The sequence below is a fragment of the Cajanus cajan genome, chromosome 8 (assembly GCF_000230855.2).
Source record: "Cajanus cajan strain Asha chromosome 8, NIPB_CcT2T_4, whole genome shotgun sequence".
NCBI lineage: Eukaryota > Viridiplantae > Streptophyta > Magnoliopsida > Fabales > Fabaceae > Cajanus > Cajanus cajan.
The window spans coordinates 41,784,714-41,802,829 of record NC_138524.1 but is presented as its reverse complement, the minus strand read 5'-3'; the positions used below and the strand labels follow the sequence as shown (position 1 = coordinate 41,802,829).

At 35.2% G+C, this 18,116-nt stretch overlaps 1 protein-coding gene across 2 annotated transcripts; it reads right to left on the bottom strand.

The window, feature by feature from the left end:
- Positions 1–6,293: 6,293 nt before the first annotated feature.
- On the bottom strand, positions 6,294–13,627 carry LOC109791699 (uncharacterized protein At4g15545). 2 transcript variants are annotated; one of them, XM_020351026.3, is made up of 10 exons: positions 13,244–13,627; positions 11,675–11,743; positions 9,846–9,899; positions 9,640–9,700; positions 9,473–9,547; positions 8,922–9,179; positions 8,708–8,753; positions 8,542–8,620; positions 8,322–8,450; positions 6,294–6,577 (listed from the first exon to the last, which is right to left on the bottom strand). In XM_020351026.3, the coding sequence occupies exons 1-9, from the start codon at positions 13,538–13,540 to the stop codon at positions 8,358–8,360; spliced, it is 1,032 nt and encodes a 343-aa protein (XP_020206615.1). In that variant the 5' UTR covers positions 13,541–13,627; the 3' UTR covers positions 6,294–6,577; positions 8,322–8,357. The 2 variants fall into 2 exon arrangements, with proteins under 2 accessions (XP_020206615.1, XP_020206614.1); XM_020351025.3 differs by having other exon boundaries at positions 9,640–9,703; positions 13,244–13,626.
- Positions 13,628–18,116: the final 4,489 nt, after the last annotated feature.

Genomic DNA, 18,116 nt, shown 5'->3' with positions numbered 1-18,116 from the left:
TAGAGTTGAAGTACAATCTTTAATTTCAAATTCTTATTCAGAAACCACAGATAAAAATTAGTCACATCAAAATGATGTGATATTTAATTACATTATGGTATCATGTCTAATGTTTGAAGTCATAGTATAACGTGGTGATGATTCTAGTATATTTCCATTAATATAAATTTAAAAGAGGATTATACGAGGTCTCATTATACTCACACACACACACACCTGAAAATGATACTCATCCTTTGATAATTTCAATTATGTCACTATACTATTGATGGACTCCTTCCACCATGGGAGAAACTCAAAACGTCTAAGGTGAGGAGGAGCTCCTTCCACGGCCAAGATGATGACCTTAAGGGGTGGATTTTCTTTCAAGGGTGGAGTAAAAAGGAGATAGTTGGCGTGAGGGTGAAGAGTGGGCGAATAGGAGAAATGGATGGAGGTAGGTGTTTTGATGGCTCTAGGTTAGCTCACTTCACCAAGTGGAGGTGAAGGCCACTCAATGGAACCCTAAACTCACTCAAGGGAGGAGAGGGGAGGTTGTGGCCGTGTAGATCTAGGTGACTAAGAAAGGATTTGAGGCAAAAAATGTTCACTGAAATTCATATATTCCAAAGTATTTACAAGGTGCATGGTTTAGGGTATTTATAGGGGAGGCATCTAGGGTTGCATTTGGGAGTGTATGGCCAAAATTTGCATTCCAAATGCACTTCAAATGAAACCCAAATTAGCCCTAAATGCTACTTGGTGGCCAAGGATGGAATCTTTGGGTTTAGCTAAGCTACAACTAGGTGCATGATAAGACCATGCAACCTAGGTTCACTCCACTTGGGCCTAAGCTTTTCCAAGTCCAAAAATAGATCAATGTTCACCAAAAAATATGTCTAGGCCTATTTCTCACCCGAATAGAATACCCTAGTCCAAAAATAAAATCCTATAATCTAAGGCACCCCATAATACAAGGATAAAATAAGAAATACAAGTGAAAATAAATTTTATGACTAAAATACCTCAAAATACAAGGTAATATGGAAAATAAAAGTAAAATAAATCCTATGTCTAAGATATCCAAAATACAAGGGTAAAAATGGGAAAAATAAAGACAAGGGAAAAATAGGCATAAAAGATAAATTCTATGCTAACAAGGCTTAGAAGATTGATCAATATCCTTTAACCACAAGAAGCAGGTCTATAGGTTGTTAGCTCTCATATCCTCTTCCAATCTCCTAGCAATGGACCTACTGATGGGTCCCACATGAAGCTTCAAGGATGGTCCTCCAACATCCCTTCTTTCTTGAGAAGGATTTGACCTCAAATCTTTAAGCTCATCCATTCCATTGGTCCCTTCAAAAAGATGTGAGACCATAATTAGGGAAATAAACTACTAGAACTTTTCTACTCAATCCTTAAGTACATGATTAGATGGATGAGACTGCTAGGGGTAGTGGGGAGGCCCAAAAAGGCATCACCAAACATGCATATAAGCAAATTTAGAAAAATTTAATGGCTGTAGACCCCTAAAATTGTCCGGGTCGAAAATAAGACTCGAAGACTCTCGAAGACCGAAGGAAAGTCAGCTGGAAGGACTCCTGGAAGACCCTGGGATGACTCTTTGTAGGTCTAGAAGTCTTAGAGTAGCTTAAAATAGGGATGTGTGAGGATTGGAGCTCAGTACACCCTCCTGGAGGTTCAGTACGGCCGTACTGAGCATTTTGAACTTCAATACGGCCACACTGAACTCAATACGGCCGTATTGAAGTTTTTGAACTACAATACGGCCACACTGAACTCAATACGGCCGTATTGAAGTTCAAAACACTTCAATACGGCCGTACCCAATTCAATACGGCCGTACTGTAGTTCAAAAACTCAGTACGGGCCGTATTGACCTCCTAGGCCGTACTGCGCCTCCCTCCTATATATAGGACGTCATTTGCACGTTCTCCCACACTTTTCCAAGCATTTTGGACCCCCTGGCTGAGTATTCTTGGGTTTTTGAGCTATTCTCTGCCCTAGAAACCTCTCTGAAAGCCGATCCGACGAAGTTCTTGAGTCACGAGCCATTTGCTTGAGATTCGAACGAGTCGAAGGGAAATCTCTTTGATTTCCATAGTAAAAATTTTATTTTAGGGGAAGAGCGAGCGAGCGTGTAGAGGGAAGGAACGCCAAAAAGCTTCCTAATTCTTCTTGATTATATAAAAGCCCGTTGCGGAGGTTTCTTTCCAAATCCCTTCTTTTATTGCTTTCTTTTATCGTTTTTGATTGCTGCATTGCACGTTTAATGCTTTCATCATGTAGATAATTTATCGTTAATCGTTCTAATAAATAGGGGTAATTTAATAATTTTACACTATTATTTATGAAATAATCTGTCATAGGGAACCCGAAAGGGGCGTTGTGGGGTGCTAACACCTTCCCCGCACGTAACCGACTCCCTTACCCGACTCTGGTTGTAATGGCCAAAGTTGATTTGTGAAATCAATTTCCTTAACTCTTTTTCCAATGTTTTGAGTAAAACATTGGTGGCAACTCCAAGAACCCTTTTACGAAAACCACTAATCCATGGAGGGTCCCGCTTGGGATTAACATGGATTGGTGAATCATTTAATAAAATTGTTATTTCGACGAGGTCTCAGTTTGAGAATAAGTCGTTCTAACAATCCATCATTTTTCAAAACTAAAAAGAGAGTCCGACCATCGTCGCGAATGCCGACGTCCGTTCAGGGCGGGTGGCGATAATGGCCCCATGCAAGACATTCATCAAATCATCTAGCTTAAGGATTGGGTGACTATATTAATTGATGGCTTTCTAAAATTGCTGCACATCCTCCATTGCCATCATTCTTTGGCACCAAAAGAATGAGGATGACACAAGGGTTAAGGTTCTCTTAAACCTAGCCCTTCCTTATTTCCAAAGGAAAAACTCTTTTCTTTTCTTTTCATTTTGATTTTTTTTGTTTCTTTTTTCCTCTTCATCTTTCTTGGCTTTCAATTTGAGTTAGTCCTCATTCACTTGAAAAGGTGATAGAGGACACCACAAAAATTTCTTACCCAAGTGTTGGAAACTTATTTTATTTGTGTGGCCATCATGGATTGTTTTCTTGTCAAATTGCCATGGCCTCCCAAGCAAGACATGACTAACCACCAATGGTACTATGTCACACAAAACTTCTTCTTAATATTTGCCAATGAAGATTGGTATGCTTGCTTGTTGGTTAACTACAATACCTCTTTCCTCATTGATCCATTGCATTTTGTAAAGTTTAGGATGAGGTTTTGTAGTCAGGGCTAGCTTATTAACCAATCTAGTACTACAACAATTAGAAGTAGACCCACTATCTACAATGAGAGAACAAGTGTTTTCTAGAACCTTGCATTTAGTTTGAAACAAGTTCTCTCTTTGAGATTGGTCAATTTCACTAGATTGATTGCTAAGGAGCCTTCTAACCAATAATAATCTCCTTCACAAGGTAATATTTCTTCCTCGGAATCTATGGCTTCATCTTCACTACTAGAGGAAGATGAAGTAGTTTCATCAAGGCTACTATAGTGGTCTTGGGCTTTTAAAACCATAGTTTTCTTTGTAGGACATTGAGAAGCAATATGTCCTCTTCCAAGACACTTGAAGCACTTAATTTCACTTGACTTAGATTCTTTGGAAGGTTCTTTGAAAGATGATTTTTCTTTTTCTTTTTCTTTTTCTTTTTCTTTTTCTTTTTCTTCTTTGGGATAAGGTTGGGAAGAGTGGCCCTCCTTCCGCTGTGGTAGATTGGCCTCAACCTCAAAATCTCAAACAGTTGAGAGCTTTTTTGGGATTAGCCAGCTATTATCACAGATTTGTCTTTAACTTTGGCAAGATTGCCAAGCCTTTAACTGACATGCTAAAGAAGGAGGGTTTCACTTGGTCGGAGGAGTCTCTTGCGGCTTTCCACACTCTTAAGAAAGCCTTAGTTACAGCCCCTGTGTTAGCACTTCCAAATTTCTCCAAACCATTTGTGATTGAAACAAATGCTTCGGGCAAAGGCATTGGTGCTGTTTTGATGCAAGATCATCACCCTATTGCCTATATTAGTAAATCTCTGGGGCCTAAACACCAGGCCATGTCTATTTATGAACGACAGCTTCTTGCTATTGTGTATGCTATTCAGAAGTGGAGTACCTATTTGTCACATGGTCCTTTTGTGATTAAGACTGATTAGAAAAGCATTAAGTTTTTGCTAGAACAAAGACTCAACACCCCTTTTCAGCAGGTATGGATGTCTAAACTCATGGGCTTTGATTTTGTTATTCAATACAAGGAAGGTGCGACTAATGTTGTAGTTGATTCCCTTTCAAGACTTACTGGGGCTGAACTATTGCCGTTGTTGTTAGAAAATGCTCAACATGGATTGTTAGACCAAATTAAAGCTGTTTGGCTTTCTAACTCTACGTTGCAGCAAATTATTTCTGAGTAAAACAGAATCCTTCCTCTCATCCTAACTTCACATGGCATAGAGAAGAGCTGCGAAGAAAAGGTAAGTTGATTATTGGTGAGGATTTAGCACTAAAAGATGTTATTCTCAAGTGGTTCCATGATTCCCCATTGGGAGGCCATTCTGGAAGAGATGTAACAGCAGCTAGAGTTAAATCTTTATTCTTTTGGAAAGGCATGCTCAAGGACATTCAACAATATGTCAGAAAATGTGATATCTGTCAAAAATGTAAACCAAATTTGGCTGCTTATCCGGGTCTCTTACAACCTCTTCCAATCCCTAATAGAATTTGGGATGCTATTAGCATGGATTTTATTGAGGGCCTTCCTTCTTTTGCTGGACAGCAAGTTATCTTAGTCGTCGTGGATCGATTGAGCAAGTATGCACATTTTTTACCCTTGTCACATCCTTACACCGCACTTGAGGTTGCTCAAGTTTTCTTTGATAACATTTTTAAACTGCATGGCATGCCTACTTCCATCACAAGTGACAGAGATCCCATTTTCCTTAGTAAGGTTTGGAGTGATCTCTTTCAACTCCAAGGGACGACATTGAACAAGTCCACAGCTTACCATCCTCAATCCGATGGTCAAACTGAAGTTGTCAATAAATGCCATGAAACTTATCTTCGTTGCATGTGTTCTGAAAAACCTTCTTCTTGGTCTCGTTGGCTTTCTCTAGCTGAATGGTGGTACAATACAAATTTTCACACTGCCATCCAAACTACCCCATTTGAAGTAGTTTGTGGTCAAGCTCCTCCTATCCATCTTCCTTATTTGCCTGGTGAATCTACTAATACTGCAGTTGACAGATCTTTAACGGCTAGAGAAACTACTATTAAACTCTTGCACTTTCACTTGTTGCGTGCTCAGAATTGCATGACCCAGCAAGCTAACAAGCATCGAAGTGACAGTATTCTTTATTGGGGATTTTGTTTATTTGAAGCTGCAACCTTACAGACAACATTCCATGCGTCATAGTACTTTGCATAAGCTTTTACCAAAGTATTATGGCCCATTTAAGGTTCTGGATTGTATTGGACAAACTGCGTATTAGTTAGAGTTACCTACTACAGCTATAATTCATAATGTTTTTCATGTTTCACAACTGAAGCTTTGCATGGATCCTACTATCAGCCCCTTTCATCCTTTGCCAGTTGATGGGGATGCCTTTAGTACAAAAGGGGAGCCAGAGGCGATTTTAGACCAAAAGATGGTGAAGCAGGGCCGCATAGCTGCTACAAAAGTGTTGGTTAAGTGGAGGAATTTGCCTCACGATCAAGCTTCCTGGGAATTCTACTATGATCTACTTCACAAGTTCCCTCATTTCCACCCTTAAGGTCAACGGTGTGCTTATAGGGGCGGGTATTGTCACAGTATATATGTGACACTTAATAATACATGTTTATGTTTTTATTTCATTTCCAATTTTATCTAATAGATTATGATTAATGAATTGTGAGATGTCATTCAGGTTGTTAGAATTTGCTTTTTTGCTGTCAAGCAATTGTAACAAATGAGGTACTATTTCAGCCTGTGGGCGAAGGAAAATCAATACATCATCATCCAGTAATATTTTGTCTCTTTCTCTGAAAATTCTATCGGCAATATTTTTGCTCCTTACAATGGTTTCCATTCTTACATTGGAATCCCTGTTCTGAGCAAGGATAATTCTCGGTATACATCCCTGAATATCCAAACCGTCCCACCAATGATCCAATTAAGTGATTTTCTATATGAAGCACATTTTTTGCATTTACCTTGCTTCGTAGTTACATAGCATTCAGACTACTATTTGCATTTGCACATCCAACTGAGTATTGTCAGATTCATCTTAAAAAATTCCCATCACACGATTTCCATAAAACAAAATCTTGCAAAACTCATTCATCGTTTTAACTAGATGTGCATGCCATTTAGAAAAATCACAAGATTAAATATACAAGCATGCAACGGGGAATAAAAATGACAGAAAACAAGGGCCCTAAATGGAATATAATATATTCTCGAATTCAATGCCTCGGATAAGTGCTTCATTGGATTTTAATTTTGATTCAATGGATCAAAGACTAAAGCCAACATGAGTCCAAGAACCCGAGTTGGGTCAGTAACCTGAAAAAAGTCAATTAAACAATTAATCACCGCAGTTGAAAAATCTTAATATTTTGATAGCATTGTTGTTATTATCATAAACTGCTTAGTATTGATCATTAATTGAGGCAGAAAACTAATATGAATAGTGCAAAATTATGAGTGAAAATTGCGTAATTTAATTCCCGAGCACCAGATTAAAAATGGTAGCATAGCTCAACGCATCTCTAGTGAGTGATCAACGTTAAATTGCAAACAGTCTATCACATCGATAATTATCAAATATGTCTACAATTTTTATCCAATTTACGCAATTCTTAAATATATCTTAAGCTTTAGAGTCTTGATTTTTTTTTTTACACAAATACATAGAGTTAATTTTATTTAAAAATGAAATTGTTTAATCTCAATTATTTTTAATAGTGTTCTTTGTTAAAGTTTTGAGACACAGGAGAAGGGAACATGAAGCTATAAAAGACTCAGCCCAAACTCACTCCAAGACAACCAAGTGGACACTTTGAGCAAGCTTCTTCAAAGAAATTCACTTAAAGTGACAAAGTTGCTCACTTTAAGTGAGCTGACACAGAAACACCCCTGGGAGCATATGCTAGCTCAGTTAAGCGAATGAACTGCTCACTATAAGCATGCATGCACAGGCAAAAGCCCATTCAAGTTATTATAAATTAGAGTTTCATGAGAGGCTTCTCATCTTAGTTTTTACGAACAAAAGTTTGGAGAGATTAAAGAGAATACTTGTGAGAGCATTTCTATAATCTCGGACAAAGATCCCATATTTTCTTGTGTAATTCTTAGCCATGAGTAGCTAAGTCTCTTTTGTTAGGGACTGAGGTAGGTAACTAACTCATGTAATCTTCCATGTTCTCATTCAACACAATGTTTTTATTCAATTTATTACTTTTACTTTATACTTAATGTTTGTTTTGACTTGATCAACCATTGCATGATTTTATAATTTTAATAAAGATTGGGAAACCCTTTTCGAATTATGATCTAGATAAAATGTTGATAACCTTGTTACTAGGAATAGGATACGTCTTATCAATCAATTTTTATATCCCCGACCTTAATGTGGTTTGTTTGAGAAAAACTCCAATTCATTGGTAATTTTCTCAAGTTACCAATGAATTAGGATTTTTCTAAAATAACAGAGAATTTCTCAAGTTCATGTGGATTTGATAACTTGAACTTTTGTCCAATTTATTAGCTACGACAATTGGTATACTTGCCAAACACGTAACACACATAAATACACTCTTTCAACTCTCAGAACCATCCAAGTCATGGGACATGCAGAAGATTTATTTGACCAAATAGAATTTCTATCACTAAATCCACCAGCTCAAGGAAGCCCACTTCCCCCCTATATTAGACAAGTGTGTTGCACCCAAGTACTACTTATTTAAAAAGCCCAAAATATCATGGAATAAGCATCACTACATCAGAACATTATCATGAAATACTCATGATCAAAGGCTGCAAGTATCAAAGGGGGTCTAGCTTACTTAGTAGAACAAGATGTGTGTGTTGTAAAAACCCTTATTACCAGTTTTCAATTCCCATGGCTATAAAATAAATAAATAAATAAAGCTGCAAGTAGCTGAATAGCAAATAACACTGTCAGATTTCTTAAGGTAATAAATGCTGGCTTATAAATAGTATACCAATATGTGCAAGCAAGTTCATCCACAATTGAAAAAGAAAATGCAGATTGAAACAAGGAGAGAAATGATAACTATTTGCATACCAACTCATACAATATCCAGCAATGCTGCATTCAGTTCTAGCGTGCATTCCGGTTAAGCAATCCTTGAAACGATAAGTAAAGATCTTTGTTATCTGACCCAAATATCTCATCTGCTTTTCTTAAAGTTTCCTAAAAGGACACGGAACAAGTGGAACAATAATTAGCTGCTTGGAAATAGTTTCAGTTCAAAATTCAACACGACTATTCAATATTTATTTACCTCCCTTGTTTGCTTCTGAGCATTTAATTCCTTTATGTTAGCGAGAAATGCACTGAACTGCTCGTATGAAAGGCGACTCCTGAAAAAGTGATGCATGTAATCAACTCGGTCAGATTCTTTAAGTAATTTGAAGTAACTTTACTATGGCATGGAGAAAGACAGTTACCTGGCCTGACGAAAAAACTCCTTTCCATCAATTTTTGGAGTACGACCTAAAGAAATTTTACAGGTTATGAGGCACCAAGTGCCAGCATTAGGTGGACAATATTCCAATATCAAGAATGCTTGGTAAAATGGGGTAAAGAGCAAAGAAAATTAACAAGCTTCAAGGCCCAATATTAGAAAGATTGGGAAATTTCATAACAATAAATCGTTTAAACCTGGAAGTGATCGTCCCCGAGGGGGAGAGTTTGCTGCTGATGACTGCTGACTAGATGAATACCATGAAGAGAGAGATGTTCGGCCTTCATATGGAAGCTTTGTAGGAGAGGTGGACCCAGAAGTTTTCTTAGGTGATCCAGCTGCAGAATATCCTCTAGGAGACCCAGCCGTTGAAATCACCTTTGGAGTTCCAGATGGTGTAAGACGTGGTGTGATATATGGGGTCAAAGAAAACCTTTGCCCTGAATACCTCGAAGCTATAGAAGCAAAAAGGCAAGGAATAAAAGGGAATTATCATGCATGACATTAAATTTTAAACACCTGCAAAGGATGCCAGTGAAGTATGACCAAAGGATGACAAATCATACTCAAAAGGAAGTGGAACAGAATTCATTTAAAAAATGCTAAATATTATTGAGTATTGAAGTCTACTTTCTTACACAAGTTCTTATGCATGATACTACTTTTATCAAGAAATATCGTTCACTTGTGATATTGAACATTATTAGCATGATTTGCAATGAATGATATGTCTAGAAAATTCATATACCTTCATCATTTGTTTTACCCACATCTGCAGGGCCATTGTGTGAATGATGTGCCATATAGCCACTTCCATCATCATCTGCAAGAAATACATATAAGAAATGGGTAAAAATAACTTCCAACAAACACTAGGAAGGGATAAGTGCAAATAATCAATCAGGTAGAGAGTACCCTTATCAGGATATGCCTTTGGAACTGATTGGTCACAGGTTCCAATATCTATGGTTTCAGCCTGCTGTAACAAGAGCAAAGAAAAAGAATGAAGGGGAAAACAATCTTGTTTAGGATAATAATACAGGTTATTTTGGGAACAAAATTTTAGTGCCCCATTGTTACAAGTATAGCTAAGTGCCTAAGTTGATATATTGATGTCTTACCGATGCATTATCATCAGTTAGCGACTGCATAAGTTGTTTTTTAAATGTCTCCAACTAGAAAATAGAAAAAAGAAAAGATGTCAAGTCTACATAAAATTGAGAAGGGAAAGATAAAAAGAAATAGTATTTTCACAATCAAGTCAGTATTATTGATACTCATCAACAGAAAAAATATGCATGCTGTAAAATAAAAAAGGCCAATTTTTACATATATGGGAACACAATTAAGCACACCAATTGTTGCGGGAGTTTGAAATCATAAATTAAAGAGATAGAAATATTAAATCTAGTACCGAATGAATATAAAGATGAAATAAAATAGCATCCCTTACAAGTTACTCTAATTACACTTTTTCTTCCTTTTGTTATGAATATCGCACTCCTGCCCTTAGAGATTGATATGTTACACATTAATCCATATGTGAATGTGTCTCATTTAAAGATATCTTTCTTCTCTTTCTCCTAATCTCAATTTCATAAATCACTAAGTTTTGAACCATTATTCTTTATGAAGCCCGGATACTCCAAACATGAAAAAATATCGATGTCAAACCATGTCAGATACCGATACTCCTCAAATACTACCAAATACGTATCCGAAAAGTATCCAATCTTTTTTATTTATTTTTTAACCTGTTTTTTGTCGGATACTTGTTAGATACTTCTAGATATGTATCTGAAAAGTATCCAGAAAAAAATAAAAAAGAAAAGTTGTCTTAAGCATTTTGTACGGTTGTGTTTTTTGTCATGTCAAGAAAGGAATTGGAGTACATACTCCTTTATTCATTCTTTGAGGAAAAAAAATGGATCCAAAAGGATAGAAGATTCGGTTTATTTGCATTTCAACCTTCAACTTTTGTTTATGAAAGATGAAGAGTATACAAAAGGAGAGACTAGGTTGTGAGACATTAGTAGAGGTATACATCATCCACTTGATGATGGTGCTAGACTTCTTGAATCGGAAGAGTTCGCTCTTGATGAACCAAACTTTGAAACTATGTTTCTTTCTATATGATGTTGACAGGGAAGAAAAGAGTGATACAGTTAACATTAGACAGTAATTTAGTAATGTTTTTGGAGTCATAAGCTATTATATAGAACCAATATTTGCTTTAAGTTCTACCAAAGATGCTTTTATTAATATAGTTAACTTAATATGCTCAAAAACTGTATTTTTTGTTGTCATGATTACAAATATCTTTTTTGTAAACTATAATCATCATAGTTATGAACATAGTTATGAATTAACAAGAAAGAATTAATGTCTCTTTCTTTACCAATATTCTACATCTATATAAAGTTTTCTATAAAATTTTATTAACGTATCCTAAATTTTTAAGAAATTATCCTATCCTTGTATCCATGTCGTATTGTACCTGTGTCTACTAAGTATATGGGCTTCATAGCCTGAAACCATGGCAAAGCAAGAGGTGAGATCATGAGATTTTCCGATCTAAGAAACACTTCAAACACAAATCAAAACAAACTTCAATACAACCCAAGAGTAGTAACAACTTATTTTGAAGCTTGAAGTATTCACCACATAATGATACAACTAAAACAAAATTTTGAGATATATAAAATCAACACCAACCAAGAAGTTAATATTGCTTATCTATCTTTTTGATTGATAACTTGAAACAAATGCCTGACAACATTTTACTGTCTTACCAAAATGTAAAACATAGGAAGGGATACAAAACTAAGCACAGTTCTAGGAAAAATAATGGCAGCAGCTGAAATTTTCTGAAGAGCATAGACAGACAGGATATACACACATAAAATAAATAAAAAGCAAGGCAGAATACAGAAATCATACAACTCTTCACCTTGGCAAAGTCTCGACTTAGCTTCTTCACTGTTGCTGCCAATTGGTCCCTCTCCTTCGTAAGCTTTATCTACAACCAAAAATCAGAACATAAAATCACCCACCCACCATCAATTCAAATAACATCATCTTATTAAATTGAACAAAACTTCCAAAATCTTAAATTCTTCACACAAGCAAATACAAATTGCCAAGCTTCTTGTTCATCCTCTCTTGCACTCACCTTATATTTAAAATATCTTATCCATAGTCAATTACTAAAGACTGACACTAGAATGCAAGAAAAGAACTAATCTTTTCCTTCCATTGAAAAGACCGAACATAACAATGAACAACCATAACAAACCAAAACCAATCTACAGTCAATAACCACTTTCTCACATCTAATTCCTTCATTTCCCTCTATTCATCCCCTCTTCACTCTTCCACATAAAACAAGATTCTCAATCCTTACAAACACACAAACAATGCTTATCCCGCAAGAGAACAAAAGAAGCCAATTTTACATAATGGATAATCATCAATACTCATTAAGCACATGTTTGCCAAAAGAATAATCTGCTAAAATAGTTATTTCTTTCTCCAAAGCACACCAAGTTTAGTTTAGTTCACTTTGAAAAAACAACCATTCATTTTCAAGTTTCAACACTCAGTCTTTTCAAAATAAACACTTGTTCCTTTACATTTAATCATTACATACACATTTCAAGTAATATCAGTTCTTAAGAAAGTAGACTATGGGCCTAACATAGTGTTTGGTTGGAGGGGAGGGGAGCAAAACCTCTCCTTATCTAATTTTAGCTCCCCTCAAATATTGGGAAGATTTGGAGTGGAGGGGTGGGATTTTAAAATATTTTTAGTATAATGTCCAAAATATCCTTACTTATGTTATTAAATTTAAAATTATTAGGATACAAAAGTAAATCGGTTTTTAAAATCCTCTCATCCTCTCATCCAAACAAAATTTCTAACTTCTCTACTCCCCTTCCTTCCCCTCCATTAAAATCCCTCCCCTCCCCTCCTTTGAACTAAGAAGACCCTAATTTAACCTCACAAAACTAACTTGTAAGAGAAAAATTATTTCCCACTTACATACATTACTTTGACCTTATAACTAGTAGATGTGGGATCTCATCAATCTTGACAGTAACGCCTGGTTGTCCACTCAATACTACTCGCTGATTTCCTCTGTCAAGCTTTCACCAAGTCCCCATTTAGAAGAGCTTATTTAGAACTTATGACAAACACTTGCGTAAGTATTTGAAAAAGCTTCAACAAATAGTTTATCATACGACTAATAGCTGCTCGACGCCAGGTTATAGCTCAGAAGAAAACAGTTAAAACTATTTTTCCTGGAATTATACTATTTTGTGGGTAATCATTGGTCAGTCTCCCCTCTGAACATGTTTTCATTATACAGAACCGGAGTCCAAGGGGACCGAAATCTAGTACACCCAAACCAAGAACTCGTGGGTTCCAAGAATTATAATAAGAAAAAAGGAAACACGAGTGTGTTATTTGTAGAGTGTAGCTAATATGAAAAGGGGGAGAGAAAAGAAGGCGAAGGTACGTTTTCGTTGAGGGCGTTGTTGAGGGTGGACTGGGTCTGGTGAGAGGCGCGGGTGAGGGAGGAGACGCGGTCCTCGAGGTCGGCGATGAGGCGGTCCTTTTCGAGAAGCTTGTGGCGGAGACGGGAGGCGTCGGATTCGAGGGAGGAAACGCGGGAGGCGATGGCCATGGAGGTTATCTTGCGAGCGAGATCGAGCTGTTGGTATGGGTCGGTCGGTATGACCGAGAGAATCTCGTCGGGAAGGTCGAAATCCACCACATTGCTGCTGCCTGAGCCTGTGCCTGTGCCCTGCGACATCCCCCTCTACACTTGCCACAATTCAAGACACAGAGGGAGGGTTGGTGCAGAGCACGAAAACTAAAATAATGACAACTTATATGACTATCACTAACTATGGCCCCTAATTTCCTCATTGCGCAATAAACTAACCAATATTATTATTCTCAATATTTTTATTCATTATTATTTTTTAATTAAGTAAACACTAAACACCCACGATCTTGAAAGACGTTCAAATATTTTACTTCCTAAAGTTAAAAAATTAGTGAATAAATTTTTTAAATATTAGATTCGTCTCTAAATTTAGTTTTATCAATATCGTTATTTTTTAATTTTAGACTTAAATAATTACAAATTTGAACTTTTATAAAATATATTTTACAATTTTTTAATTTTGGAAATTAATATAACAGTGTCTTCTTAATTAAATTATGACTTATATTAATTAAATGATAAGTATATATTAATATTAATAAAAGAATTAAATATAAATTATAAATATTTAAAACCTTCAATATTATGTCAAGTACAGATTTTAGATGATAAAAATATTTAAAATAGAATTTAAATATGTCAATATATAGTAAAAATATTAAAATTATATTCTTTAAAATATGAAATAAATATAATCTTATTCAAAATACAAAATATTTTTAAAAATTGTATTATTGTTTATAAAAATTTTAAACGGTAAAATAATTTATTTCAATATAATAAAAAAATTTCAGTGTAAATTAAAAGGTATTTAATAAATATATTATTGTTATTAAAAGTTTAAAAACGTAACTACAAATTGATACTAATTTGAACGCTAAATTAATTTTTTTGTAAAATAAAGAATGAAAGTTATAAATGATGTAAATATTAATTTTCATTTAACTATATGGTTTTATTTCATGTAATAAAAAATAACATAATAATATTTTTAAAAAGTTTTAAAAGTAATTTAAAAATAAATTAAGACAATACAAAAAATAATTATAATATAAAATTAAAATGGTATATCTGATAGTTTATTTAATGAAAAGCTTATGAAGTACAAACATAAAAATTGGTAAAAATTAAAAATATGTTTTTCTGTCTTATTAGAGTCTAAAGAGGAGATTATATAAATAGGTTTGGTTTAAGTTATTAAAAGAGTTGATTTTAGTCAGTGTTTTAAAAATCGGACCGATTATTTCGATTATTAAATCGGTGAGGGTACTGTTTCAATGAGTCAGAGGTCGAACCGTGAGTCACCTATTAAATTGCATGACCAGTTTTCTATTAAAAAAATTTTAAATATTTATGTAATACATATTTCATACCTATAAATTTTAAAAAATTTACATCATACCTTAAAGAAAACCCAAAAAAATTACAAACACATTTTAACATAATTTCATAATGTCATTCATGAGTTTTAAGAAGATAAAACAAGTTCTAAATATGAGTTTCTAACAAATAAAAAACACACGTAAGTTCCAATCTGACTTATGAGTTCAAACATATAACTGAAGTTAGATATGGAACACATAGAAGGAGGGTTGAATATATGTGTGTGTGTGTAACAAGGAATTTTAAACCATTTTTGCAAGAATAATGTTCTTCATCCAATGCATTTTTGCAAGAATAATGTTCTTCGTCCAATGCATTTTATCGTCTACTGAGGGAAAATGTTTCATATAACAATAATGATTAAAGTTCTTGCATTTTCCTTTTCAAGATAGTTTCATATAAAGATAAGCAGTAGATAAAGCTCTTTAGTGTTCTAGTTATGTTAATCAAGGTTTGTATCTGCGTCTGAAAGATGATTTCACTTAGAGGTTATTGGTGGACGAAGTTTTTCACAAAGATTTAATAAATAAGGAAGATATGCGTCTAAAAGAAATATGAGTTTGCAGTGCAAGTTATTTTATATTGGTTCACTCAGACCGAGCTACGTCCAGTCTCCTTCAACTAAAGGGTTCCACTAAATACGAAATGAAGTACAATGAGTATTATCGTCCACTCCTTGATGGAAATATGCCAAGGCCAAGGAATCGAAGAGGTAGTACTTTAAAAGAACCAAGAGGAATGGGATGATTTTGAAGACCTTTTCATATTTTCTATATAAACTTGTACATAGTTTCCTTGTATAAGCTTATTTTTGTCTTTGTATTTGTGAGACACTTTATTTCATTTTATAGATCATTGTATATTGTTTCTAGGGTAGGTTACTTGGAGACTTTGACTCCATTTAACCTAATTTTGAACTACACTCATTTTCTATTTTTTCAGTAGTAGAAGTGGGGTGCCATTTAGCAATGCTTGAGGTTGTGACTAGTAATTGGGCCAGAATTGGGCCTAGGCAAAATTTTACATATTGAACTCTTTTTGCTCCTAATTTTTCATAGGTTTGATCTAGCTAGGTCTCATCATCTTTGGAAGGACCTAACTAGACCAAACCAAACATTTTTGAAATTAATTCAAGGAGCAAAATGGAACCAAGGCCACCTAGCTTGCCTTAGCTTCTACCTTTGGCCGAATTGCTTCTCACACTTGGAAGCCTTGAGAAGCTTATGCTACAAGCTTCTCCTTAGCTTTCTTCCCAAGCAAGCTAAGTGAGAAGCTTGCTCCACAAGCTTCTTAACTAGCTTGAACGGTCAAGTAACTCAACCTTGCTTCTCCATTGGAGGAAAGCTTTGGGAATCCAAACACCTAGGAATAACCAACATCAAGGTTATTCCTAAGAGAGGAGTGACACACTTGTGAGGGCTGGGAGGATTGGTGGTTGAATTGGAAGACAAAGGAGCAACAAAATTTTGTGAAATTTTTGTGAAAACTATAGAGACTAGTTTAGAGACGAAAAATTTTTGTCTCAAAATGTTTCCTTGTAAAATCCGTCTCTAAATTTGTCACTAACTTAGTGGCTAATTTTGTTTTCTTAAAATTAGGTGCAACCACTACTTTCATTTGGTGTGAATTTACATTTCATTTGGTGTAAATTTGCATTTCATTTGGTGTAAATTTTCAATTTCCTTCATTTTATGTACAAGGCCTTTTTAGGAGTGTCTTTGGTGTATCTGCATCTCTCCTTAGTGTTTTCAAGTTAGGGTAATACATATAGTACTTGTGAGAGTCATCCTTAGAAGTCATTGGTACTTTCCAAGCTCTCACATAGGTTTACTTGCTTTAGACGCCTAGTTTATGTTTTCTTGTCTTTAAGTTTTCAAGAAATTTATGTTTTCAGTAATTTAAGTTTTCAAGCAATTTATGTTTTCATGCAATTTATGTTTTCAAGTAATTTATGTTTTCAAGTCTTGATAAATTGTACACATTAGGCACTTGCTTGTTATTTTCTTTTGAAAAATACATTGTGAAAAATTTTGTGCAAGGCAAAGTACAAGGGTGTTTAGAGATTTTTACTTGAAGAGGCTTGGTTATTAAGTGGCTCTTTGTAGCTTACCTTCCTCCATAGTTTAATTTTTACTCTTAGACCTCTAATTGCCAAGTCTAGCACTTCAGAAATATTATTTTCTTTAAAAAACTATTTTTGTGTGAAAATACTTGTTGTTTAAAAATGTCTCATTCTAACTATAGTGGAAGTGACAGCTCTCCAAAAAGCATTTCTTACTTAACAAAAGAGCTTAAGTCACTTAAACTATGGAGAAAGCAAGAGGCTATCCAAAAAGAGAAGGAAAGAATGGAAAGGCAAGCCCATCTTGCTTATTTAGAAGAAGAAATGAGAATTCTTAAACAAGAAGAAGAAAAGCTAAAATAAGAAATGAGAAAACAAAGGAGGAAAAGTAGGAGCACCCACTGACAATATTCTTCTCCTAATGAAAGCCTTAATGTAGGTGACCATTATCAACCTTCCCCTAGAAGAACTATTAAACCTAGGGAATCCAAGGTGGATCTCCCTCAAATTTTTGGGAAAGATGATGTGGAAGCCTACTTAGATTGGGAGATGAAGGTAGAGCAACTCTTTGCTTGCCATATGGTAAGTGAAGAGAGGATGGTGCCACTTACAACCCTTAGCTTTCAAGGGCATGCAATGTATTGGTGGACCTCTTTGGAAAGAGAAAGGCACCTCCATAATGATCCTCCTATCCAATATTGAAATGATCTTAGGAGTGCTTTGAGGAGGAGACACATTCCCTCTTATTATGGTAGGGAGCTTATGAACAAGCTCCAAAGGCTCCAACAAAAAGATATGACTGTTGAGTAATATAGGCAACAAATGAAGCTATACATGATGAGGGTATGTATTAGAGAGGAGGAAGCCACCATTGTAGCTAGATTCCTAAGTGGTCTTGACTTATAGATTAGAGACCAAGTGGAGCTACTACCCTATAGGGACTTAAATGATTTAGTCCAACTTTGTGTAAGGGTAGAACAACAAATGTTGAGAAAATTTTCTTATAAAAGAGAAAGCTCCCACTCTAGATCTCATAAGAAAGACTACATGGAGGAGGAAAAACCTTTTGAAAAGAAAATTATTTTAGAACCCTCCAAGGAACTGGCTAAGAATAAAGAGAAGAGTAAAGATCAGGGTAAAGATCTCATCACTCCACACACTAGCACAAAGACTAGTGATATTAAATGTTTCAAGTGTATAGGGAGAGGCCACATT

What these genes read in the sequence shown, in the direction of transcription:
- LOC109791699 (XM_020351025.3), bottom strand. Translation starts at nt 13,540, where the DNA reads ATGTCGCAGGGCACAGGCACAGGCTCAGGCAGCAGCAATGTGGTGGAT. An exon ending in ACAACGCCCTCAACGAAAAC is followed by an intron (nt 11,744 to 13,243) that starts GTACCTTCGCCT and finishes TTTTGGTTGTAG; the next exon opens with ATAAAGCTTACGAAGGAGAG. An exon ending in TCGGGGACGATCACTTCCAG is followed by an intron (nt 8,754 to 8,921) that starts GTTTAAACGATT and finishes AAATTTCTTTAG; the next exon opens with GTCGTACTCCAAAAATTGAT.